Raw genomic sequence first — 26,912 nt, 5'->3', positions numbered from 1 at the left:
CTGATATTCTTGTATTTTTAGAGCCTGTTAGCCTTTCTCCTTCCTTTTGCTAAACATGGAGCAATGATCCTCTATTATTTCCTATTTTATTTACGTGGTTGAATGTATTTCTTAAAGTTGTTCGTGAAAGAAAACATCACAATCAATTTGGTGCAAATTCCAAATGATCTCTCCAAGTCATCTACCTATAGTCTTCTTGCTTTGATTGGCCAACCTAAATAAGAGTCCGTTGAAGCCATGGGTAACCTACTTTGAAATAAAATTTTGCTTTGATTCCTACTCTACATCTAAAGTTAAGAAGTACTTATCGGTCACCAGGCAATCTCAGGCTGTGAGAGGTTGCTTCATTTTCTCTTCTCTTTGTGTGCTAGTGATACCTTCACCTCTGGCATGCACAGGAGAAAATGTCTTTCCAGGAACGTCCACAGAGGCTCTTTATGCTTAAACTGAGCAATGCCGAAGAGCAAGACTCTGAACTCTCCCAGATTAACATCAGTCTCACTTAGACTCTGCATTTCCAAGTGAGAAAGTACCAAAGGCTCTGGGTTCTGATTAATATCGGTGGTGGCGGGGGCAGAGGGTCAGGCATCAACCATGTGGTGCATGTCCTATGCCTGGCCGTTTCACGGTGGAAGGCAAGGTTGGTGGCCCCCTGGTTGACATGTTGGGACATAGGGAACCCCATCTAGGTTTTCAACCCATCACAGAACTTCCTCAGTCCCGGCTGCAAATCCACTTTACATATCAATGCCTTACGGGGTTCATTTCCAAATAGGTTTGGAGCCAATATTTTCAATTTTCAGTTCAGTAAGGGAAATCCTACTTAACATCTTTCTGCATAGAACTCTAGGTTCTCCACATTTTGGCCTCATCTTAATACCTGCTCTCATTTATTGATTGGCAGAGATTCTTCTAGAATTTCTATATTCCCTGAAAAAACCTAGAGTTAGTTTTTATTGGCCACATAGAAGTTTTCTTTTCTCATGTATAAGCAATATATAAATATAGTCTCTTCTGAATATGTAAATAATAAGGCCCCCATTCACTCCCCTGGTCTCAATCCAGGGCTGATCCCGTTGGAGACCACCTGGTGCTTTGGCCCATGTGCTTTAGTCTCTACTCTACTGTATTCTCACATATATGTCCTTGGGCCTGTAGAAATCACCCAGTGTTCTTTCAGTGGCTTCTTTTTCCAAACGCAAATAGTATCATTCTGTGTGCAGCATTCCACAGCTTGCTCTTTGAACTGAATAATGTGGCTGAGAGCTAGCCAGGAGACCTGGGTTATTCCTTTGAAGAACTTCAAGGGCTTCCATAAAATAAAAAGAGCAGGGCTTCCCTGGTGGCGCAGTGGTTGAGAATCTGCCTGCCAACGCAGGGGACACGGGTTTGAGCCCTGGAAGATCCCACATGCCGCAGAGCAACTGGGCCCGTGAGCCACAACTACTGAGCCTGCGCTCTAGAGCCTGTGCTCCGCAATGGGAGAGGCCGCGATAGTGAGAGGCCTGTGCACCGCGATGAAGAGCGGCCCCCGCTTGCCGCAACTGGAGAAAGCCCTCGCACAGAGGCGAAGACCCAACACAGCCAAAAATAAATATAAAAATAAATAAATAAGAAACATAAACAGCAAATTTTTAAATAAAAAAAAAAGAGCAGAGTTTGTTTAGCAATTTCTCTTCATTTTGTAGATGAGAAAAAGAAGGCCCAGAGAAGTTAAGTGACTTATCCAAGGTCACCCAGCTACAAAGCACTAGGGCATGGGAGAGAACCCAGGCTGGGCTGATTCTCCAACATGTGTGAATCCTTCTGCATCATCACATTCCCCTGGTGATGCCACCTCTGCTACCCTCTGTGCACTCCTCTCTCAGTTGCTTTACTCTTGAAGCTTCACTGGGCTCTAGAGTCATGTTTCTGCTCTGAATGTCCTAATTCATGTGGCCAGATCTACTCCAATCTAGAAAGTACTCGGGAGGATGAACAAATATTTTGAAAAACATTTTTTTCATAGGCACCAAGTGGCTTTCACCATTTTAATATTTTATTTGTTTTTGTCAACCAAGGAGTTTTGTCAACACTTAGGGTATTCTAATCCTACAAATCTTTTGTTTTTTTAAAATTTTTATTGGAGTATAGTTGATTTACAATGTTGTGTTAGTTTCTGCTGTACAGCAAAGTGAATCAGTTATACATATACATATATCCACTCTTTTTTTAGATTCTTTCCCCATATAGGTCATTACAGAGTATTGAGTAGAGTTCCTACAAATCTTCTAAACACTTTCCCTCAGCGGATTCTGCTTCCCATGTTTAATAGGAAAATGTGTAGGAAGGATGTGGGAAGCCATTGCTTGGGGAAATACTGCCCTCACGAACATGGCGATCGCAGTGGTTCTTAAATGTTTATGGCGGTATCACAGGTCAGCAGGAGTTTCTGTTTTTGAAGTGGCTGTAACATCAGAATGGGAGATAGGCTTAGTAACTCAGTTGCTTTACAAATGAAAGGGACTTTATCCTGCTCCAAAGACTTTCATAACTTGCGACTCAGAGGCTCATTCTAAAGAGGATCCATTCTTGAAAATGGTCCATTTAATGCAGCAGTTTGAGAAGCCATCAGTGAGTACTGATGGAGGACCTATCTCAGAAAAAAAAACTGTTTAAAAAAAAGTCTCATTTGTAAATTCTGCTTACCTATGGAATGAACTAATTTTTGCATCTCAGTACCAAGATTTGGAACTTCACATAGATGTATTTGAACATAAAATTTTAGAGCCATTGTTGCCCCAGCTACGTGCTACAGACCCCCCCTGCCCCTGCCCTATCGACCACCTGGTTAGTTTTCTGAGAGTTTCTGCGGGAAAGGTTTACAATGGCTGGTTCCTGGTTTGATGTCATATCGATAAATTATGGTGCTTTAAACAGATGTGATCTCACAGCATGATCCTTCAGGGTAAATCTCGTGAAAAGGTTTCTATCCCCCCTTGGTTTCACTGTAGTTTTGTTGTTTGGAGGTTTTATGTTGTTCATTTAGTTCCCTGGCTATCGGGGTTTTATAGTTGTATTTCCTTTGTTTAATATAATTTCCTTTTTTCTTTTAGCTATTTTTGTTAGGGTGCCCAAGGCTTCAGTTATGAGTGGCTGTAAAATAAAATATATTATGATTATTACAATGATAAAGTATAAGCTTTTAAGAGTCTGCTTATATTGACCCATATATTCTCTTTCTCCCTCTCTCCAAGATACACACAGAGGCAAATTGGAAATGCAATAGAAAACGGCTACCAATTTAAAAGCAGAAGTGAAGAAGAACAAACCCAAGTGAGCTCCAGGCTGGACCAGCTCCCAGCAGAAGTGAGCCCTGAAATCGTGCATTGTTACCTCTTCTCTCCTCTTCAAAGTGGCAGAAGATGTCAGCACCTGGGCTTGAACTTGGTCGTTATTTCCCAACCTTTTTCAAGCTACCTAACTCTCTGGAGTTGTGGTTTTCTCATCTGGGAGAATTGGGAGATGGAAGATTCTTCCCCGCCCAGGTCTGAATGAGATGTGTGCAGAAGCACGGAGCATGGTACCTGGCATAGATGCTCAATGAATGTGAACTGGCATGAATATGACCTCCACTTGCTTCTTGCCCCCTCACGGTGGCTGGACTCTGGTGCTCTGGGCTCCCTGAGACATGGCAGTTTTTCCCAAGTGGGCACTAAAGCCATGTCTGTCCTTGGTGCCTTGTTTCCTAGGTTTCCTGTGCCGCCTGCTCCGTGCCAGTCACAGATCCAGACTCCATTCTGACAGAACCTTGCTTCTGCTGGCTATTATGCTTAAAAAGCAGCTGATGACCACTCAGGTGTGCAATGATAATGATTTATGAATGCCATCCCTCCAGACAACGTTTGCAACATTGCAGGTTTTGCTTTTATTTTATTTGGCACTAGAAAAGCATTGAGAACAAAAGGAAACTTTCTAATGGTGGAATATAGGAACTGTAGTACATTTTTTATGGATGGGAAGAAGGCTTTTCATCTTGAAACTTTTCAAATCATACTCCACTGGTAACTGCTGAATCTCTCTACTCATACTGATCTCTTCCTGTGCTGGGTTGAATAGTGTGCCCCCAAATTCATGTCTACCTAGAACCTGTGAATGTGACCTTATTTGGAAAGAGGGTCATGGCAGATATATTCAAGTTAAGATGAGGTCATATTGGATTAGGGCAAACCCAAAATCCAATATGCCTGGGGTCTTAATAGGAGGAGGGAAATTTGGACACAGAGATATAGACATACAGGGGATCAGGCTATGTGAAGACAGAGGTGAAGCTTAGAATGATGTGTCTAGAAGTCAAGGAGTAACAGGGATTGCTGGCAACCATCAGAAGATGGAAGAGGCAAGGAAAGACTCTTCCTTACAGTCTTCAGAAGGAATATGGCCCTGACAACATCTGACTTCAGAATTCTAGCCTCCAGTATTTTGAGAGAATAAATTTCTGTTGTTTTAAGGCACCCAGTCTGTGGTACCTTGTTATAGCAGTCCCAGGAAACAGATACACCGACTAAGCAGGATGCCTGCTGAATGTTCAGGATTAGCCCAGTGGGTCCAGCAATAGGGAGGGGTTGCAGGGAGATTTTGGTGTCAGGTAAGTGATGTTGGCTTAGAGTAGAGCCTTGAGTGTAGGGCATGAAGTGTGTGCTCTTCAGCTGGAGGAAGGGTGCGTGTAGGTTGTGTAGAAGGACGAGTGATGCTGAGTGAGTAACTGCCTGAGTTCAAGGAGGGTAGGCTTCACTTTACGAAAGGAAAGTGCTCTTAAAACATGCCATGTGAGGGCTCCCCTGGTGGCGCAGTGGTTAAGAATCCGCCTGTCAAGGCAGGGGACACAGGTTCGAGCCCTGGTGCAGGAAGATCCCACGAGCCGCAGAGCAACTAAGCCTGTGCACCACAACTACTGAGCCTGTGCTCTAGAGCCCGCAAGCCACAACTACTGAGCCCGTGTGTTACAACTACTGAAGCCCATGCTCCTAGAACCCGTGCTCCGCAACAAGAGAAGCCACCACGATGAGAAGCCTGTGCACCACAATGAAGAGTAGCCCCTGCTCACCGCAACTAAAGAAAGCCCTCATCCAGCAATGAAGACCCAATGCAGACAAAAATAAATTTTAAAAATAAATTAAAAAAGAACCCCAAAATACCAAAAAAACATGCCATGTGAGCTAAATATTTCTTGAATTTCTCTAGGAGGAAGCGAAGTTTGAAGGGATCACTGGCATTTCAAGAAACTAGAAATGTTTTTTACAAAGTGGAAAATCCACTCCGCTCCTCAACCTGGGGATCGTTATTTTGTAAGTTTCCATCCTTACACTTGTGAAAGTGAGGACTCCCTGAAATGCAAGCAAGAGCCCAAGGAGGTTTGGGAGAGTGAAGGGAGGCCGACTTTCATTTTCTATAGGGAAAAACAATAATACAACTCTGCTAATTTAAGAATTTTAGGATGATCTCTTTAGACACTTGATAATTTATTTCTGAATGTTAAGGAATAGAATTCAGCAAGAAGAGGCTATTGTGTGTCAAAATAGAAGAGGCCCTTACTCGATCATTTGAAATAACAGAGAAAAATAGTGTTGTTGAACTATCCAGTCAACAAACATTTTCCAAGTGCCTGCTACATGGTAGACACTTTATCAGGCACCTGGGGAGAAAGATACCAAAAATCTCTATCCTTGCCCTCAGTGACATTGGGGGAGGGGATACACAGGCTTGTAAATATGTTATTATAGCAATAGCTAACATTCCTGAACATCTGCAAAATGCCAGGCCCCATGCAAAATGTTCTATATCCAGGACAGCATCATTTATTCCCTACAGCCCTATGAAGTAGGTTCTGTTACTGGCCCCATTTTGCAGATGAGAAAACTGAGGCTTGGAGAGACTAACTTGCCTACTGTTAACCAACTAAGTAAGTGTCGAAGCTGAGATTCAAACCCAGGTCTGGGGCCCTGAAGCCTCCACTTTTCATCACTGTGAGTGGTTGGGATGTAGCTGATGTATGGGCTAGAGAGTCAGACTCCCTGGGTTTGATTCTCATACCCACTTGCTGCTAGCTGTGCCCTTGAACAAATGACCATACCGCTCTGTTCCTCAGAGAAGGCTAATGGCAGTACCTGCCTCCATAGCCTATTGTGAGAGTGAAATGGTCTGACGCAGGTGAGGTGTTTCACATAGCACCCAATGCGATCAGGGCGGTCAGGAAACACCAGCTTTTGTTACTACACGCTGGTGGGAGCTACAGTAGGGTTGTCACCAGAGGGCTGTGGAGCAGGAGAAGTTCCCAGATTAGGCTCTGCCCCACCTGCATTGTGCTTTGATCCTGGTCCAGGCACAGATCCTTTTGAGGTCAAAAAGGGAGATTTGTGTGTGAGGGAAGCTTTGGAACTGTGGGTGGTGGGTGAGGGAAGGAACAAACATCAGGGGATTTACTTCCATAGAGTTCCATTTTAAAAGTGATAGTTAATGGTTTCAGTCTATTTAAACGTATTCCCCCATAGTATTTACTATACAGGCCACAATCTATAGGGTGGGAATGGACGTGTGCTAGTAAGTTCTCCTAGGCAAAAGTACCTCCAGCCTGGGGAGGATAGGGAATTAAGGGCTTTTAAAAAATATAAGTGCTATTTGGGAGTGGTGGAATAGTAGCTTCCAATAGTAGGGAATACTTCACCTTAAGTCATTTGAACACATGTATCCTAGCAGAGATCTGGGTTCTGAGAAAATGGCAGGTAAACTTACAGAACAGGTAAATTGATGAGGACTGGGAATGGTCTGAAGCTACCTGGTACTGGTGGTATTTTGAAGTGCAGAGGCTTGAACTCGAATCTAGTGCTTTGCTAACTCCAACGGAACCTTCAAACATAGGCTCCAATATCACCTCCTCTAGGAAAGACTTCTCTGACCACTGCCTCCCCCAGAGCCCCTCACCTGAGCTCTCCTCATACATTCTGAACACCTCTAGTGTAGAACTCACCGTACTTTGTTGGAATGATCTCTTGAGGAGTTTGCTCTCTTACTCCAGCCCCCCAAATATTTTTAACACCATGGAAGCACCACATAGTAGGTACCCAAGTCGTAAATGAACAGAAGTAGGTATTATCAGATTAACAAAAAGAGGGGGAATGGGTCCAGAAAGGGGGCACTCTGAGAATGCTGACAACAATAGTCTCTCATTCCATAATCTTGTATCAAACAGACCTTGGCTCTATATACTTGAATTTAAAGTCCAATGTGCTGTCAATCTGCTCTCCTTTTACAACGAGAATTCTACCTGGAATAATTCTTTTTCTCCATCCAGACCTGGAAAGTCACAAATCTCAGGTAGTGTGCTTTACCTTCTTGCAAGCAAAGTAACTGTGGCTGGCCTGGGTTCAGGAGAAAGAGGGGCCATTGATTGATCCATTTTTCCTACCCTCCAAGAAAAAAAGACAGAGACCAGTTAAGCTTAGGCAAAATCCACTGTAAGGCAGGGAGCATTACCTTGGGAAGAGAATCTGCTCTGTCAAGGCCACCCATCATTTCCTTAACATCTACAACATGGTGGGCAATCAGGGAATTTTACGCATTTTCAGATCTGCTGTATAATCTGGGACAGCTCTACCATCTGAACCTGAGATGTTGAAAATGATTCTTCTAAATACCTTCTCAGGCAGCTTTGGGATGATTTCAAACTTGAAAAAATAAATTGAGGCTAGAAAATTACCTCCCCTTCTTCCTCCTCCCCCTCCCCCTCTCCCTCCTCCTTCTTCTCCTCCCCCTCCTCCTCTTCCCCTTCTGCTTCCTCTACTTCTCCTTCCTTTTCCTCTTCCTCCCCCTCCTCTCCTCCTCCTCCTTCTTCTTTTTTTTTTTTAAAGACATTCCATTCCAAATCAGTGAAGATAGGCTGCAAATTTCTAGATTTTGTTTGAAATTTCTCTTCCGGGTAGAACAGCATTCTTGCTCTGGTTTGGCAGAAGCAGTCCTTTCCTTAATCTAGGCCAAAGTATGACCATAAAGCAGGCCAACAGGAATAATGTGTTTGGAATGTATTGTTATTTGTTACCAGGAGGGATTATAGCACACGACTTACCTAAACAAATGAAATCTAAAAGATTGGATTACAAAGGGCCATAAATTTAAACCCACTCAACTTATCTTTGCTGGGGCTTACCTCTTTTTGAAAATGGCTTCCCACTCTAACTCCTACTCTACCTGATTCTTTGATGGAGGTTAAAAGAAAGGCCTGAACAAACTGGTGCTCTGGAAGCCCCAGATGCTGAACCATTATAAGGGAGAGAGATCTGAGAGTGGGAGCAGGGCCCTCCGCACCAGGTCAGCCTCGCTGGCTGCTCACAGCAGGCAAGTTGCTTCCCTGAGTCTTGGGGAAAGCAGAACATCATGGTGTCGAGTATGGGCTTGGGAGCTGGTAGACTTGCGTTCAAATTCCAGCTCTACCACTTACTAGTTGAGGGACTTCAGCCCTCACACAGTTCTCTTTTTCATTATTTTCTCTTCTTGAATGGGTAATATTTTTACAAGTTTGAACATTTAAAAAATATAAAAATATATGTGCTTAGTGTCTTGTTCTCTTCTGTCCCTACTCATTTTGCTTGCCTTTTCCCTGACCCCTATAGACAACCTTTGTTATTAGATTCTTATTGTTCCTTCTGGTGGTTTTAATGAAAACATAAGCAAATATGAATGTATTCTATTATTTTCCTTCCTTTCTTGCTCCCAAAGCATCATACTATATACACTGCCTTGAACCTTGTGTTTTGCATTTTTAACATCAGAACATAAAGGTCTTCCTCATTTTTTACAGCTGTCAGTATTCCATTGCATGGATGTACCATCCTTTATTCAACTGGCACATTATTGCATTGTTTCTAGACTTTTGCTATTAGAAATAATGCCACAAGGAACAACCTGGTATATACGTCCTGTGTATGCTGGTATGCCTTCAGGATTACCTTTATTGGGGCAAAAGATAAACGCATCTGTAATTTCAGTAGTTCTTGAACCAGTTACTGGACAGGCCATGTTAGGCCAGTTGGTTGTCTGCTCTGATCCTCAGTTTCCACCGAGTGTGAAATGCTCACCTCCTCAGGTGGTTGTGAGGCTTAAATGAGGCAATGGTTGTAAAGTGCTTAGCACAGAACAGCAGTCAATAATAATAGCTGTTAATTGTCATTAAACAGAAAATTTCAAGTTTGTCAATCCTTTTGTCTCCAGGGCCTGGAACAGAATTTGTCTCTTAGTAGGTGCTCAATAAATACTTATTTATTGAGTACGGTAGGGACACCATTGAGATGCTATTACTTGCTTCAGTCCATGTCTTTTCATGAAGACAAATCTCTTTCTGGTCTCAAGATTAGCTGTACTTCTAAACAAGCAGATTGATTTTCTTCTATGGACACTGGAAAATGCAATGGATGGTGTTTCCCTCTTTTCACCTTGGCTGCTAGGAGGCTCAGAGCCAGATTTGCTAGTCTCCTCTAGCTAGTATGCAGACCATTAGGGCAGCTGTCTTGTAAACCAGTGTTTCTCAAACTTAGCTGTACAGTAGAATCACCTGGGGCATTTAAAAGAAAATCCTGATGGCCAGGTAACATTTTATACCAATTAAATCAGGATTTCTGGGCATGGGACCCTGGCATCAGTACTTTTTAAAGCTCCTCAGGGTATTCTAATGCACAGACAAGGTTGAGAACAGGAATTCTAAACTAACCTTATCCCTAGCTTTATCTCATTTTTCCTATCCTTATTTTTTCCTCCATGGTAATAAGTATTATTTCTCTTATCCTCTCCATTTGTATCTTCACCTTCCATGTGGAAAGTAATACATAACTTCTTATGAGTCACCAAAAACATGATGCTTGGCAAAAAAGAGGCAGAGGAATAGAGAAGAAAATTGGGTCTCTCTCTAGAGAAAAATTCATTTATTCATTTATGCATGCATCATTCATTTATATTCAGCAAATATTTATGAAGTGCTTTGGGTTCAGTTCCATGTTTTGGGAATGGGAATTACCTCCACGTTTGGTGAAAATAATGTCTAAGAGAGATTCTTCCTAGTGAATATGTTATTTTAGGCGTATGATAATTTCAGGTTGTCTGATAGGAGTTGTGCTTCTGACATTTCTTTCACCCTCCAGGGAGGATCTTGGCATTTACCCAGAGGAACATTCTCACATGTCCACAGGAGGGAGTGGTAAAGAACTTAGAAACGTGTCAGTCACTAGAAGGCGTCTTGGCCCCGGGAAAGCCAAGTATTTGTAGGATGAGGCATGGAGTGGATTTTGGCTTACGTCTTTCATCACTTGGCTGAGTCCCTTGTCAGATAAAAAGTAGCCGCTGAGAGCATTAGTGGAAACAATCATCAGCCTAAGCTTCCTGTAAGAGCAGCAGACTGGGGTGAGGAGGGCTGGGTGTGGGCTGAAGACAGCGGCAGTGGTCCTCATCCACGCAGACCCATTGTGGTCAGAGCCCTTGTGGCACCAGCCGAGATCCATCCTGGCTGCGTGCCGACACTGGGGCCAGTCTTCCAACAGCAGTGGTCGCTGGTCAGTGGTGAGCCCAGGACGGACAAGCGAAGCAAAGAGGTGCCTGCAGGCCCCTGGTGACAATTTGGACAAGCGGATTTCTTATCTGAAGGTGAACTCTGCTGATTGTGTGGGCCTGGCTGCCTCCATGGGGGCAATGCGGTAGTAGAAGCAAGCTGGCAGCAGTGGTCACCCCTAAGCTGGGTTGCCCCTTTGCAGCAGGCTTCCCTGCCAAGGTGAGAAAATGTGGAACACTCCCCAGCGGGTGCAGATATGTAGAAGAAAATTGAATAGAATCCATCCCCCCCGGCCACTTCCTCCAGGGCGCATGCTTCCTCTCTCGCTCTCTGTTTTGTTCTCATTTTCAGTTCTTCTGTGTCCAGCTAAAACCTTTCTGTTGTTAAAAATGAAATTAGAACCAAAAGGAGATGGGGAGCCTTTGTGGCCAAAGATGACACTGAAAAAGGTGGCAGTTGGCGGCAGCTTTACGTTTCCCCAGCTGGTGAGAATCCCTCAAATAAATAAGCAGAAGGTCACCGACATCTCTGGTACCCACAGATCTGCTGAAGCAGAGCGGCACTGTGGGACCACTGCGTGCCCGTGAGCTCTTGCTACAGTGGTGCCACTCAGACCCCAGGAACCTTCCAGCCTCCCTCCCCTGGACTCCTCCTCCCCTTCCTCTTTCTTGGGGTTGGGGTTCTTCTGTCCTGTCAGCACCTACCCCCATGCTGTGAATGCCCTTCCCCAATTCTGGAAAGATTTATGTCCTTTGGAGGAGCAGGTTTTAAAGCCAAAAGGTTTTTTTTTGTGATGGGCAAAAGCACCAATAGCGACACCACCGTGGCCTGGCCCCTTGGTAGAGGCCTGTGTGGTCAGAGTTTTGGCCAGTACTGGGGTCAGGTGAGGGGGGCTCTCCCTGGGTCCTGAGTGAATCAAGTGCCCTCAGAGGGGTGAGGACCAATGTGTCTGCTCAGGTTTCCGTCACCAAGAGGCAAGCTCTGCAGGGTGAGGCCTCGGCTGAAACCCATGGTGAGGCCTTGAATTGGCGCGGCTTTTTCTGACAGAGTTGTCTAGCCCACTGGGCTGAGCTCTGCCAAAAAGCCATCTGAGCCCTCGCTTTGGTGCTGATGTAAGGAAGTGATTATGACTGGAAACCTGAATCTGGAATGTGGTCTCTTCAGGCCCAGGGTACTTCTGGTGCGTCTTGCTGGGTAAAATGGGCTTTTCCAGCTCCGTGGGCGGCCTCACTGCAACTGGGAAGAGCGTCTAGCTGGGAGGTGTGTGTCGTGGTCCAGCCTCGGTCAATCACCCACTGTGTGACTTGAGACAACTCACTTAGCATCTCTGGGCCTCACATGAGCGTCTCAGCCCTTTCCACTTCAAGACAGTTTATGTAAGCAAGTGTGTTATTAATTTGGTGTCATTCTTTTCCCATAGTTTATGTAGACAGGAAGTGGAGTTGTGCTAGAAAGAAACCCAGTGAAGCTAAAACACACATACACAAAATCCCTTGGCATCTCTCCGTTGAGTTTCACTTGTCAGAAAGTGCTGCTAAAGGACAGCTTGATTTTTCTTTATGCAGCTTGTCTGCAAATGGCACTAGAATGGAAATATTCCCTTTCATCTTTGTGACAGAAATATGCTTCAGTAATTCTTTGTGAAAATGTAGATGATACGCTGCCGTAGTTACAGTGAGTTAGGTTTAAGTGGCAAATGCCTACTGATAAAGACTTAATTAAGGACACAATAGCAGTGGGAGGTCATTATAATCATTACAGTCCTGGCTTTATTGTGGAGGCCCGGTACTGAATTGTAGGAGCACGTTATCGCTACGTAGTGTCTTGGTGTGATGAGGCACAGTGATCCCACCCTCTGTATTTAGACTTTCATTGACGGTGGGATTGGTGCTTTATGCGAATGCCCTGGTTCCACTCTATTTTAATGTCAGTTCTGTGCCTCGTTTAAAAATACGTGATAGAGTAAATCAGTAATCTCATGCAGGGGCTTTCTGTTTCATCTTTTTTTGGACACGCGTGGTATGTGAAGGGTGGTGAAGGTGCCCTGGATCTTCTTTATGGCAGCACATCTGTAAGCCTTATAAGGGGGAATTCTGAGCCCTCGTAGAGGAAAATGTGGTGAGGCCAGCAACTCTTGTCTTTGCCTGGGATGGAGCCGTGGGTGGTGCAGTGGGAAGGCCTGGCATAGCTGACTTCGAGGTGTGGCAAGCTGTTGGTTCCCATTTCTGAGCAAGGAAGCAGAGCTGTTAGCAGCTGCCAAGGGCCTCTGCCTCTAGGTCTCTCCAGGACGCTGTTACATCACTTTGAGAGCCCTGCTCCAGGCCAGATCCCAGGCAGAGTGCCTTTGTGCATCCGAGGACAAACACTTCCTCAGACTTGCAGGAAAAGGGCAGGGTCTTGAACTGGGTTTCTTGTCATGTAGGTTGGAATATTAGTGTCAAAGGATAAGAGTCACTAGCAGTTTGCCAATGTGGTTAAGAATATTGTCAGCATTATTAGTTACCTCCAATTGAATAAATAATATTGGTAGGTTAAGCATGAAGGTCCATCAAAACGGGAGTCTTCTAAGAAAGTAGAATGGTGGTTGCCAGGGGCTTGGGGCAGCGGGAAGTGGGGAATTATTGTTTAATGGGTACAGAGTTTCAATTTGGGAAGATGAAAATGTTCTGGAGATGGAGAGCGGTGATGGCTGCACAACAACATGGATGTACTTATGCCACTGAACTGTACACTTAAAAATGGTTAAGATGGCAAATTTTAGAAAATGCCAGTCTTCTGCCTCTTTGAAGTCTGAGATAAGTATTTTGTGAGTTATTAGATATTCTGTTCATCAGCTGAAATTGTAGAAGGTTTTATCCTTTTTCTCAGAGACACTCTTTTTTCTGACTCTTGCCTTGATGTTAGCTTGCCTAATGTTTCTTCAATAGGCATTTCTGTTCTATTTCTGGTCCCTGACCAGAATGATGTAATGAGATGTACAGATCCAATAAGATGAGACTCATGGAGACTCATGATTTTAGGACATCCAGGAAATACTCCTCAAAATATCTTCCCCATCATTCTGTTGCTGATGCTGGAAAGGGTCCGACTAGTAATTCATTCCTTTGGGTTACTTTAGAAGCTATGGATAACTCTAAAAAAACAAAAGCATGTCCAGGAAGGGGCTCCTTGACTCTTTCAGAGTAGTCCTAGGCCATCAAGGCTCAGATGAAATTAAATGGGACCCCACAAGTCCTCCTTAGGTCCTGAGTCCTGATACTTCTTGAGCTTCTTGGCTGGTTCCTGACTATGGTTATTGGTTAAGACCTGGCTGTTGGCTACTTGATTTGGCTGGTCACAACTCTCAGCTTACTGGTTGGATCTAACTTTGCTTTGCCTAACTGAATCACCTGCTGCCTCCTGGCCCAGCTTTGATATGTAGCTGCATCTCTTCTGGCATCTACCTCTAGCAAGTCCCAAGTTTGAGTTTTATCATGTTTCACCAGTGTTCAGGGGCTTAGTTTAAAATGCCAATACTCTTTTAAGGAGTGACTACTCCTCCTTGAACCACTCAAGGATGAAGTTCCAGAAAGACAAGTATTGGATCCTTGGTTGGATGGTGGGACTAGGATGGAGAGAAATATTCAATAATGGAAGATTTTAGCACCTCACTCTCACCAATTGATAAAACTAGTAGACAGAGATCAGCAAGGCTACAGAAGACCTGAACAAACCATCAAACAGTAGGATCCAATTGACATTTATAGAACACTTCACCCAACAATAGTGGAATATACATTTTTTTCAAGCACTCATGGAACATTCACCAAGATAAACAATATCTTTTTTCCCCCCTTTCTTTTAAAAGAATTAAAGAAAATTTTTATACAATTTTTAAAGGTTGCCTTCCATTTACAGTTATTACAAACTATTGGCTATATTCCCCGTGTTGTACAATACATCCTTGAGCCTATTTTATACTTAGTGGTTTGTACCACCCACTCCCTTACCCCATGTTGCCTCTCCCCATCTCCCCACTGGTAACCTCTATTTTGTTCTCTATGTCTGTGGGAAGATAGACCATATTTTTTTTTCTCATTTTATTTTATTTAAAAATATTTTTACTGGAGTATAGTTGCTTTACAATGTTGTGTTAATTTCTGCTGTACAGTAAAGTGAGTCAGCTATATGTATACATATATCCACTCTGTTTTAGATTTCCTTCCCATTTAGGTCACCACAGATCACTGAGTAGTGTTCCCTGTGCTAAACAGTGGGTTCTCATTAGTTATCTATTTTATACATAGTAGTGTCTATATGTCAATCCCAATCTCCCAATTCGTCCCATCCCCCCTTCTCCCCTTGGTAACCATGTTTGTTCTCTACATATGTGACAGATAGACCATATCTTAAATCACAAATCAAACCATAAAATTTAAAATAATTGAAATTATGTTATTTTCTTGAACCATAACGGAATCAAGCTTGAAACAATAAAAAGACAACAGAAAAATCTCCAAATATTGGAAATTAAACAACACAGTTCTAAACAACCCATAGGTCAAAGAGGAAACCTCAAAAGAAATTTTAAAAACACATAGGATTGAATAAAAATGAAAACAACATATCAACATTTGTGGGATGCAGTGCTAAGAGGGAAATTTATACCACTAGATGCTTATGTTAGAAAAGAGGAAAGATCTCAAATCAATAATCAAAGTTTCTACTTCAAGAAACTAGAAAAAGAAGATCAAAACAAATGCAAAGCAAATAGAATAAAATAATAAAGAGCATAAATAAATGAAATTAAAAACAGAAAAATGAATGAAACAGAAGTTAGTTATTGAAAAGAAATTAATAAAATTGATAAATCTCTAACAAGGTTGACAAAGATGAAAAAAAAATACAAAAATCCCCAATAACAAGAGTGAAACAGAGGATATCACAACAGATCCTGTAGTTATTAGAAGGATAATAGGGCAATATTAAAAACAAGTTTATGCTCAGACATTCCAAACATAGAAGAAATCGACCGATTTCTCAAAAAACACAAGTTACCAAAACTCAGCCAAGATTAAATGGATAACCTAAATAGTCCTATAATTAATTTAAAAATTGAATTTGTAATTAAATAGCTACTGAAAAAGAAATCTCCAGGCCGAGACGGTCACATATCTGACAAACAACTTGTATCTAGAACAAAGAAAGAACTCAAAACTCAACATTAAAAAACCAAAGAATCCAATTAGAAAATGGGAAAACAACATGAATGGACATTTCTGAAAAGGATATACAGATGTTAAGCACATGAAAGATGTTCAACATCATCAGGCATTAGAGATGTAAATTAAGAACATGATATATCACTCTATACCTCTCAGAATGGCTAAAATAAAAAATAGTGATAACACCAAATGCTGGCAAGATTGTGGAAAAACTGGATCACTCATGCATTGCTGGTGGGAATTAAAATTATACAACTACTCTTGAGAATAGTTTGGCAGTTTCTTAAAAATAAAACATGCAATTACCATACAACATACTAATTGTGCTCTTGGGCATTTATCTCAGAGAAATGAAAACTATGTTCACTCAGAAACTTGGACAGGAATGTCCATTGAAGATTTATTAATAGCCCCAAACTGGAAACTACAGAAATGTCCTTCAATGGGTGAATGGTTAAACAAACTGTGGTAACATCTATACGGTGGAATAGTACTCAGCAATGAAAAGGAATGAACTACTGATATATACAACTTGGATAAACCTCAAGGAAATTATGCTGAATTTAAAAAAAAGCCAATTCCAAAAAGATACATACTATATTATTCCATTTATAAAACACTTGTCAAATAATAATTATAGAAATGGAGTGGTTGCCAGAGGTTGGTGGTGTTGATGTGGGGGGAAGGGGGCTGAATGTGGCTAAAAGGGGTAACACGAGGGAGTCTTGTGGTGATGGAACAGTTCTGTATCTTGACTGTGGTGGTGGTTACATGAAGCTACACATGTGATGAAATTGCATAGAGCACCATACACACACACAAATGTATAACTGGTGAAATCTGAATAAGCTCTATGGTTTGTATTATCAGTCTCCTGATTTTGATATTGCACTATAGAACAATAGTTTTGTAAGATGTTAACATATGGGAAGGCTGGGTGAAGGGTGCACAGGACCTGCCTGTATATTTCTTTGTGACTTCCTTTGAATCTATAATTATCTCAAAGTAAAAAGTTAAAAAAATGCCAATAATTCCCAAAGGGGTGACTTCTGTCTCAGATGGAAGAGTGTAGATTCTTCATTGGAGGGCAGAGCTGTGATGGTAGGTGGGGGAGAGAATATTGAAAATGGGCAAAAGATTTCCAAAGAAAAATTACAATATTTCCTGTTTATTTGGGGGGCCAGAGCCTACCAGGACATTATATTGACATAGTTTCTGGGTTGGGGTGTGGGAACAAAGCTTTGAAAGACATGGGATATGTTTAAAATTTTTATTTATTGAAAAAGTTATTTTTTTAACAATTCAAATACAGAAAAGTAAGAAGAAGAAAATTAAAGTCTATGCGTATTCTCAGTATCCAGAATTATCCATTGTTAACAGATGGTATATTTGTTTCTTGTCTTCTTTTTTTTTCATTTTAAAGAAAAATCACTCTATTATTTTTCCAGGGAAGTTATATTTTGGGGATGAAGCAAGGAGATGTTTGAGAGAAATGAGAGGAAAGAAAGAGATAACAAAAGCCAAGATCCCTATTCTATCTTCTTAGTTTTTTGGGTTTTTTTTCTTTAGTTCGATCCCCTTTTTCTGCCTGACAAAGGGAGGATGAATTCCTTTAACTGCACTAAGTATTCAAGGGGATATTTTATGGCACCACAATGATCTGGTTTACTGCTAAAGAGCAGATGCCCCTGGCACAAAATTCAGTCAATAACTGAGTTTGGAAGCTCAGTAAAGACATAATTTTGAACAGGCATAGTATTTAGAAACGGTTAACCACTGGAGAGTGTGGAAATTGTTCATTATAAGCATAGGCTGGGAGGTTAATTTTCTGTTTTCTTACTGGCTATTTAGATATCTTCCACTCCAGCAATTTACTTTTTAATTTTCATAAAGTGAATCTATTACTGGATATCTGAACTGTTAGTAACTGAATATAGGGAAACAGAAAATATTGTATGTTCTTCGTGCAACATACTTTTCACCTGCAGTTGGGTGCAGGTCAACTTGGAGCAAAAGATTTGAGGATAGAAGTTTGATCTCTTTAACCTTTCATCCTGGCTTTATTAGAAACAGACTTGTTATCTATGATTAAAATATCAAAGAGTTATCTTGGAAAAGATGATTGAATTCTGGACAAGAAAATATCCTTTAGTGAGGAATGTTGGGGAGAACTGTGGATATACAGGGAATTTCAAGGACCAAAGGCACAAGACTGCAAATGTCAGCTTGACCTGGAAGGCCATATAGAGGCACACTTGTGCATCACAAATGGACCTCCTGGGGCAATAAGTACAAAGAATGGAATGTTTAAGACTGTGAAAAGAGATCTAAACACTGAGAGGACTGATGGGATTTTTTGGAACAGCTTGAGATAAAATTCACATACCATGCAATTCTCCCATTTATAGTGTACAGTCCGCTTTATTCACAGTTATGCAACCATCATCACAGTCAATTTTAGAACATTTTCACCACCCCCAAAAGAGACCCCATACCCTACTCCTCATCCCCCCCCCAGCCCTAGGCAACCACTAATCAATTTTTTGTCCCTATAGATTTACTTATCCTGGTCATTTCATACAGATGGAATCGTATAATATCTGGTCTTTTGCCATCAGCTTCTTTAACTTACACAATGTTTTCAAGGCTCATTCATCTTGTAGCATGTATCAGTACTCCAGTCCTTTTTATATTTCATTTAATATTTAATTTAATATTCCACTGTATGGGTATCCTACGTTGTGTTTAGCCATTCATCAGTTAAGGGATATTTGGGTTGTTTCCACCTTTTGGCTATTATGAATAATACTGCTATAAACATTCATGTACAACTTTCTGTGTGGACATATATTTTATTTTTCTTGGGTAGATACCTAGGAGTGGAATTGCTGAGTCATATGGTAACTATATGCTTGATCATTTGAGGAACTGACAGACTGTTTTATAAAGTGCACTATTGTATACTCTCTCCAGCAGTGTATGAGTTTTCAGAATTTTTGACATCCTTGCCAATACTTATTACTGTCCATACTTTTTATTATCACAATATTAGTAGATGTGAAGTGGTATCTCATTGTGATATTGATTTGCATTTTCTTGCTGATGCTGATCATCTTTTCATGTGCTCATTTGTCGTTTGTATAGCTTCTTTGGCAAAATGTCTATTCAGATCTTTTCCCAGTTTTTAAATTGGGTTGTCTTTTTTGTTATTGAATTGTAAGTGTTCTTTATATATTCTAGATTTAATCCTCTATCAGATATATGATTTGCAAATATTTTCTTCCATTCTGTGAATTGTCTTTTCACTTTCTTGATAGTACCCTTTGATGCACAAAGCTTTTAATTTTTAAGGCTAATTTATCTATTTTTCCTTTTGTTGCTCATGGCTTTGATGTCACATCTAAGAATTTACTGGCAAATCTGAGGTTGTGAAGATTTATCCCTGTGTTTTCTTCTTAGACTTTCATAGTTTTAGAACTTACATTTTGGTCTTTGATTCATTTAGAGTCAGTTTTTGTGTACGGTGTGAGGGAAGGGTCCAGCTTCATTCTTTTGCGCATGGCTATGTAGTTGTACCAGCACCATTTGTTGATTCCTGGTGGATTTTTTAAAAAATTTATTTTACTGAAGTATAGTTGCTTTACAATGTTGTGTTAATTTCTGCTGTACGGCAAAGTGATTCAGTTATACATATATACATTCTTTTTTACATTCTTTTCCATTATGGTTTATTACAGGATATTGAATATAGTTCCCTGTGCTATACAGTAGGACCTTGTTGTCTATCCATTCTTTATATTCTGGTGAACTTTTAATGGGTTGTACATCCTATTTTTCAATCCATGGTATTGGAAACCTTGATGACTGAGTCCATTCATTTTATAAAAGAGGCAAAACTGCTTGTGGAACAAACATGCCCTGCCTATATTTGGAGTCTTTTAACCTGCATGGTGCTTCAGGTGGGGCAGAAAGGCAAGACTATTGTGGCAGCCACTGAGGTGACTTGAAGTCTGGTTATGGATCAAGGTCCAGTCAGGCTCCTTGGAATGCTCCTGCTCTGGTGAGGAGATACCACCTGTGCATTGGATCTAGCCTGTGACCTGGGGGCCCTCGGCTTCAGGCTTCCTCATACAGCTGCTTTAGACCTGCTGGAGCTTACTGGGTGGTGGGAGGGGAGGCAGAGGGCACGCATTTCAGAACTGGTTTCTTTCCTTGAGACTGAGACATTTGATTTTCTTCCAGAGTTTTATGTTTCTTACACTTTCTATGTTTTCTTGAATAATATCTTAGCCTCTTAAAACCAGATAGGAAACTAATGTTTTAGGATAAGATACCCAATAGGGAATTTGGGGGAATAACGTGGGAGGGGGAGCTGATGGAAAAAGCATTGAGGCTGGGTCCTCATCCTGCCACTGCCTTAGTTGGCAGTGTGACTTGCACCAGATAATAATGATAGGGACTGTATTAGTTTTCTAGGGCTGCCATATCAGAATATCACAGACTGGGTGGCTTAAATAACAGGAATTTATTTTCTCACAGTTCTGGAGGCTGGAAGTGTAAGATCAAGGTGTTGGCAGTGATGGTTTCTCCTGAGGCCTCTCTCCTTGGCTTACAGATGGCCACCTTATGCTGTGTCCTCACATGGTCTTTTCTCTGTGTGTGTGCTCCCTGGTGTCTTCTCCTCTTCCTATAAGGATACCAGTCATATTGGATTACAGTACACCCATATGACCTCATTTAACCTTTAAAAAAATTTGTACTGTTTTATTTTTTAAGCACTGTGATGCGAAGAATGAACTGAGGATACTATTTTTTTTTTTTTGGTGTTTATTAAAGCCAAATTAAAAAAAAATTTTTTTATTGGAGTATAGTTGATTTACAATGTTGTATTAGTTTCAGGTGTACAGCAAAGTGTGAATATATTATTTTTATTATAATTTTGCCCTGAATTTAAAAAAACCTACAAAAGCAGAAAGACTAGAAAAACCATCTCCTAGGTATCTATCACCTTGCCTCAAAAAGTATCAACTCATCAAAATCTGATTTCATTCCCATGCAATTAACCTGCAGCAGATTCCAGAGGGCACATAGTTTTATCTGTAAGTATTTAAAAAATATTTTTCCAGTTATTTTGAGATACTATTGATACATAACATGTGTAAGTTTAAGGTGTACAATGTGATGATTTTATACATGTATAAATTGTGAAAGGATTACCACAAAAGGTTAGTTAACACCTCTATCCCCTCACATAATTACCATTTTGTGTGTGTGTGTGGCGATAACTTTTATGAGCTGTTTTCTTAACAACTTTCAAGTACATAATGCAGTATTGTTAGTTATAGTCACCAAGCTGTACATTAGATCCGCAGAACTTATTTATCTTATAGCTGGAAATTTGTAACCTTTGACCAACATCTTCCTATTTCTACCCGCCTCCTCCCCAGCACCTAGCAACCACCATTCTACTCTCCATTTCTTTGAGTTTGGTTTTTTAGATTCCGCATGTGAGTGAGAATATACACTATTTGTCTTTCTCTGTCTAACTTATTTCACTTAGTATAATGCCCTCCAGGGCCTTTCATGTTTCCACAAAAGGCAGGATTTCCTTCTTTTTAATGGCTGAATAATATTCCATTGTCTATAATACCACATTTTCTTTACTCATTCATTCATTGATGGACACAAAGGTTGTTTCCATGTCTTGGCTATTGTGAGTAGTGCTGCCACGAACATGAGAGAGGATATACCTCTTCAAGATAGTGACTTCATTTCCTTCAGATATATACACAGAAGAGGGATTGCTGGATCATATGGTAGCTCTAATTTTAATTTTTTGATGAGAACCTCCATACTATTCTCATTATTTAACCTTAATTACCTCTTTAAAAGCTCTATCTCCAATTACAGTCACATTGGGGGTTAGGGCTTCAACATGTAAATTTTCGGGGGGAAACATTCAGTTCATAACAGTGATGATGATGATGATAATAATAAAATAGAGGGCAACATTTATTGAGTTGTTACATATCCCAGACAGTATTATAATTGCTGTCTATGGATTATCTCATTTCATTTTCACAACAACCTATGGAACAGGTACTATTATTATTATCTCCTTTTACAGAGGCACAAAAGCTGCCCAGAGCAAGACACCTAGTGAGTTATAGGGTTAGGGTTTTGATTTTAGAGTCCAAGCTCTTATCTCCTAAGCTATCCTAGCTCTAGACATCAGAGGTACTCATGTCATCCATGTGTACAATGGATTAGATATTGTTTAGGATCTTTTCCAGACCTAACATTCAAGATTGTATTGGACTACACATTGCTTTTTTAAATTGATTTTTATTGGAGTATAAGTTGCTTTACAGTGTTGTGTTAGTTTCTGCTGTACAGCAAAGTGAATCAGCTATACGTATACATATATCCCCTCTTTTTTGGGTTTCCTTCCCATTTAGGTCACCACAGAGCATTGAGTAGAGTTCCCTGTGCCATACAGTAGGTTCTCATTAGGTTCTCTATTTTCTACATAGTATCAATAGTGTATGTATGTCAATCCCAATCTCCCAGTTCATCCTACCCCCCCTCCCTTTCCTCGTTGGTATCCATACATTTTAAACTACTTCTAAGGAAGGCCCAGTTTTAGGTGCTTTGGAAAATGATGAAAGGGGGCTGGTTTTACTCTAAACTTTTTTCTCTGTGCCAGTCCTTGTTTTCTTGCGTTATTGTTTATGGCCAGATCCCTTGTTTATATCCTGGTCTGTTTTAGGGTGCTTGTGGCATTCTCCCTTGCCTCAGTTTTGTTTGGTTCCTTGTCTCATCACACAGAACAGTTCCTGAGGGGTTTGAGTCCTCCCTTGCTTGCAGGAAACAAGGAATCTGCCCTGCCTTTGAACTCAAGTCCCGGCTCCCAGTGACAGTGTGTCCATTGCCACCTGTCTGCCTATACCTCTGCCATTCACCTGCCTTAGGCCCCAGACTCCCCCCTCTCTTCTCAGACAGGGTGCTAGTTGATGATCTGCTTTCCTCCAGGAAGCCCGTGCAATGCCTGGCCCCCTGTTCTCCCTGACTTAGCTCATATTGGCAGCTGTGTGGCATTTAAGAGATGATGAAGGTAAACTTGGTACAATAGGGACAAAATACTTGGCTTTAAACCCACAGTACCCTGGGTCATTAAAATAATGGCATTACGGTTTTAACTTCCAGCTTGTTGCAAGGCTACATTTCAAGAGGAGTCTCAGTTGCCTGCCAGTTACTGCTTTTATGCCTTGGGATTTCTAGCAGCCTTCTATCACACGCTGGCATTTCAGATTCACTCAGTGCAATTAAAGAAATTGCATGACTGCTAGTTTCTCTTCTTTTTTTCTCCCTCAGATAAATTGTAGAGCTCAACTTGATTAAAACATTTATTAAGTGAGATTTAATAGATTCCAGTAATGCTGTGTGTGTGTTCGTGTGTGTGGGCACGTGTGCATGCACTCATTATCCATTTCTTCCATTTGTGCCAATAATGGCCATGTGCATATAGAGAGCTGTTCATGGAACTCGCTTTATTCTGCAATTTACCAGCAATGTCAAATTAGGAGGTTTAATGGATTCCTACACAGAAATTCCTAGTGTGGTTGTATTAGCAGCAAGTTTCATTGAAAAGGGCTCTTTTTCTCTACTGGGATTTCAGTAAAGAGACAGTGTTTATTTTTTCAGTGGAAAATTGATTGTAACTAAGAGGCTACTTGGCTTGAAAGTGGGGAATTATCATATCATATGATTAAATGAAAGCTTACCTTGTTATAAGGTAACTAGACATATCCCAGTAGAATTGAGACAATGTTTGATTAAGCCAGATTTTCCTACTTTATATTCAAGGAACAAATTAAAGAATAATTGAGATCCTTTTCAGATCTTTTATAAGCTGCATATATAAAGCTTCAGCTCCAGGTGGCAAAGCAATTAGCTGATGAATAAAATCAACCCCACTGTCATTCGTCAGATGTTTAAATTCTATAAACCAGATAAATTAATGTGTTCCTTAAGCCAAATAAACGGTCATGCTCCCCATGTTACGACTCAATTCCTTGGGGGAAAGGTTGGAAGCATGTTCATAGAACGGCTAGGATCTACTTAATCAGAAAGGTTGAAATTAAGTTGCCCATTTGATTTTTTGAAATAATGTCCATCTGGTACCAAATCTATTTTCCAAGCAAAGTTGTTAGACACGATGGTTTGGTTTGTTTCAGTAAACTAAGGATAGGGCTGGACTCAGCGATGCACTCTCCTGATTGAAGACCTTTCCGTTTCCATGTATTGGGCAGGGAGGTTATTTATAAGCAACTGAAAGTGCTCTGGTTTCATTTATTCCTTGCTCCTGAGTATTAATGCAGAGAATTAGAACCTATGCTGCCTTTTATGCTTCCAGATTAATCTCTCAGAGATGAGTCTCCTGCATAAGTACAACTTACCCACCATCGAATGATCACATGGGGGCCTTTTCTGACATTGACATCTAGATAAGGTAGACTTAAGGTCCAGAGGACATTATTTTATTAGTTGATAATTGACTTTTGTTGGCCAGTTGTCCTGCTCTGCTACTGTCATTATAAGCATTGCTTTCAGGGCCTGCTCGCTGGTCTTTTACTCTTTGCCATCTGGTTTGCTTTGCATGGTGTCCGTAGCTGGATCACTGTGAATGTTACAACAGGGTGTGGTCCTGTGACCACGAGCATGAGAGTCACGTGGGAGCTTGTTGGAAATGCAGAATCTCAAGTCCCAATGACCTACTGAATCATAATCTGCACTTTGTCTGATTCATGCGACATGTAAGTTTGAGCAGCACTGTGTTAGAGAGGATCACCTCTTCAAATATAGGCAGGGTTGGAGTTATGAAGTGAAAGCATATGGTGAATGGGAATATCTAGTTTGTCGATTTTCTGAACCTTACAGTCTCTTTTCTTTTTTATATTTTATTCCCATTAGTCACTAGCACTTAAAAAAGAGGTTAACGAAAAAGAAGAGCTAGAACTCATTTATTATAATATTGATTATTGGAGTCTAGCATTCTTCAGGAACTGTAACAAAAATTGGCAATTATTTATAGAAATTGAATTTAGATCTTGCAGTCATTACCAAGAGGACTCTGGATGAATTTTCTTGTTGAACTGCCAGCTAGCTATCTATTAAGTGCAAAATATTGGTCCCAATATGGCATAGTAGAGAGACAACTGGATTGGATGTTCAGGCACCAACTTATCATCTGATTATGGGCAAGCAGTTTCACTTTGAGCTTGATTTCCTTGTGTGTAAAATGAGGGATTTGGAAGCAGATGATTCCAGGGTCTCTTTAAGGTCTGAATGTTCATGATTTGATGTGACAATGTGGAAGTCTGAGTAAGATGTTCTGAATACATTAACTCAGAATTATTCCAGTGGCTGGAAACCAACCCCACACATAGATTCTCCTGATGCTGTTTGAGTAGTATTATCCCTAGCATTTGTTTTGCAGCCGTTTGGAAATTCTCTAATCATATGAGTTCCCAGGGATCAAGAGGCCAACATTTGGGTGTGATATAGGCGTCTGTGTGCGTGTGTGTGTGTGTGTGTGTGTGTGTGTGTGCGTACACATGTGCAGCCTATAGGGGCTCTATGAATATTCATGTTGCACAGGGGCTGGAGGGAATGAAGAAGCAGCATAAATATGTTTTAATGCGAGGAAGAATATGAAACTCATGAATAGCAGAATGAAGCAACGCTCAACACAATCTTTGCTGTAAAATGAAAATTTGATATTTTCCCAATCCCTGGTGTGTTGTATTCTGTTATTGTTTTTTTTTTTAAATGATAATCTATCTTCTTTCTCTCTTCCTTCTTCAACCTGTTTTTTTCTGGTTTTCATTTTTCATTTGGAGGTTTACTTTGGGTTGTACGTGAATGCTAAAGAAGTTGGGGTGATTATTTTTCGTTGTAAACTGCTTCAAGATTTGAAGAAGCATTACTAGGAGAAAATTAGTTGCTTAAAGAAAAGCCTTCCGTGTTCTCTTGTATTCAGAGGGCAGTCCTGTCCAAAAGCTGCGTTGAGGGAGAGATGACTTGTAGGCTTCTTCTCATTGGGGAATTGATTTGCTCATTGATTCTTTTGAAGTTTTCTTTCTTCCTTTTTTCTTAACACAAGACTGGATTAATTGCCTACTATGTGCTTGAAACTGGAGATAGAGAGAGGAATAATTCGCCATCACAGCCCTTAAGGGCTCATATCTTGCAGAGGAACACATGGTCTGTAATTTCCATATCCACTGATAGCTCTCACTCTGAATTTTATTGTAATGTGAGCATATAAGAAAAGTCATAATGGTTATTTGAGAGCAATTTCATTTTCTGGTGACACAGTGTTTACTCAAATTCATGTAGGGGTGTGTGTGTGTGTGTGTGTGTGTGTGTGTGTGTGTGTGTGTGTGTGTGTGTTTTGAAGGCTTTGAGTAACAGCTTAAGTGCTATTAATAAAGTAGATTTCTTGTCTCCAGAGGAAGGCAGATTCTCAGTGCAAAGTATGATGTATTCGGGTAAGTGGGTTTATGTCTTAAATTAAATATGTTAAAATATATCCAGGGATCTTTAAGGGCACTGCCTTACTGGGAATCTTCTGGCTCTTAAAATTGATCTTTGCAGTTTCTTGTTTTATAATTCTGAAGAGATAAATATTCTTTCTTCAAGTTTCACAGGCACAAGACTGTGCTTTTTGAATGCAAAAGTGTGCCAGTCCTAGCGGAAAGGTTCTTATGCTTCGACGAGCAAAACCATCACCTGGGGAGCCATTTCACAATGCAGATTCCCACGCTGGCTGCTTCACACCTCACATTCCGATATGGTAGGCATGAGATGGGGCCTAGTACCCTGCATTTAAACCAGCTCCCCTAAACAGGTGATTCTGTTTAGGTGGTTTGAAACCATGCTGGAGAACACAGGCATACCATTTCTCCATTGGGATCATATCTAGGCATAAGCCCATATACTGTATGCTTTGAAAGTGTTTTGAAATCCGTGATTGAAAGACTGATATGCAAAGGCATTAGTTTCATGACCTGACAAATGGATAAAGACTCATGAGGCCATATTACACGATGCTCAAGAACTTAGGCTCTGTAGTC

The 26,912-nt window shown here is 40.8% G+C and overlaps 1 protein-coding gene across 1 annotated transcript in view; it reads left to right on the top strand.

Moving 5' to 3' along the window:
- Positions 1-26,912, top strand: part of LOC309611727 (uncharacterized protein) — a 323,736-nt gene that overhangs the window by 91,856 nt on the left and 204,968 nt on the right. Inside the window, exon 4 of the mRNA XM_082356496.1 lies at positions 3,237-3,898. Within this exon, the coding sequence (XP_082212622.1) occupies positions 3,846-3,898 (53 nt within the window). The 5' untranslated portion in view covers positions 3,237-3,845. The remainder of the gene's footprint in view (positions 1-3,236; positions 3,899-26,912) is intronic.

This window comes from Balaenoptera borealis (assembly GCF_965194805.1).
Source record: "Balaenoptera borealis genome assembly, chromosome: 15".
NCBI classification, from domain to species: domain Eukaryota; kingdom Metazoa; phylum Chordata; class Mammalia; order Artiodactyla; family Balaenopteridae; genus Balaenoptera; species Balaenoptera borealis.
Note: the sequence above shows the minus strand (reverse complement) of the source record. Positions and strands in the feature narration are given on the sequence as shown.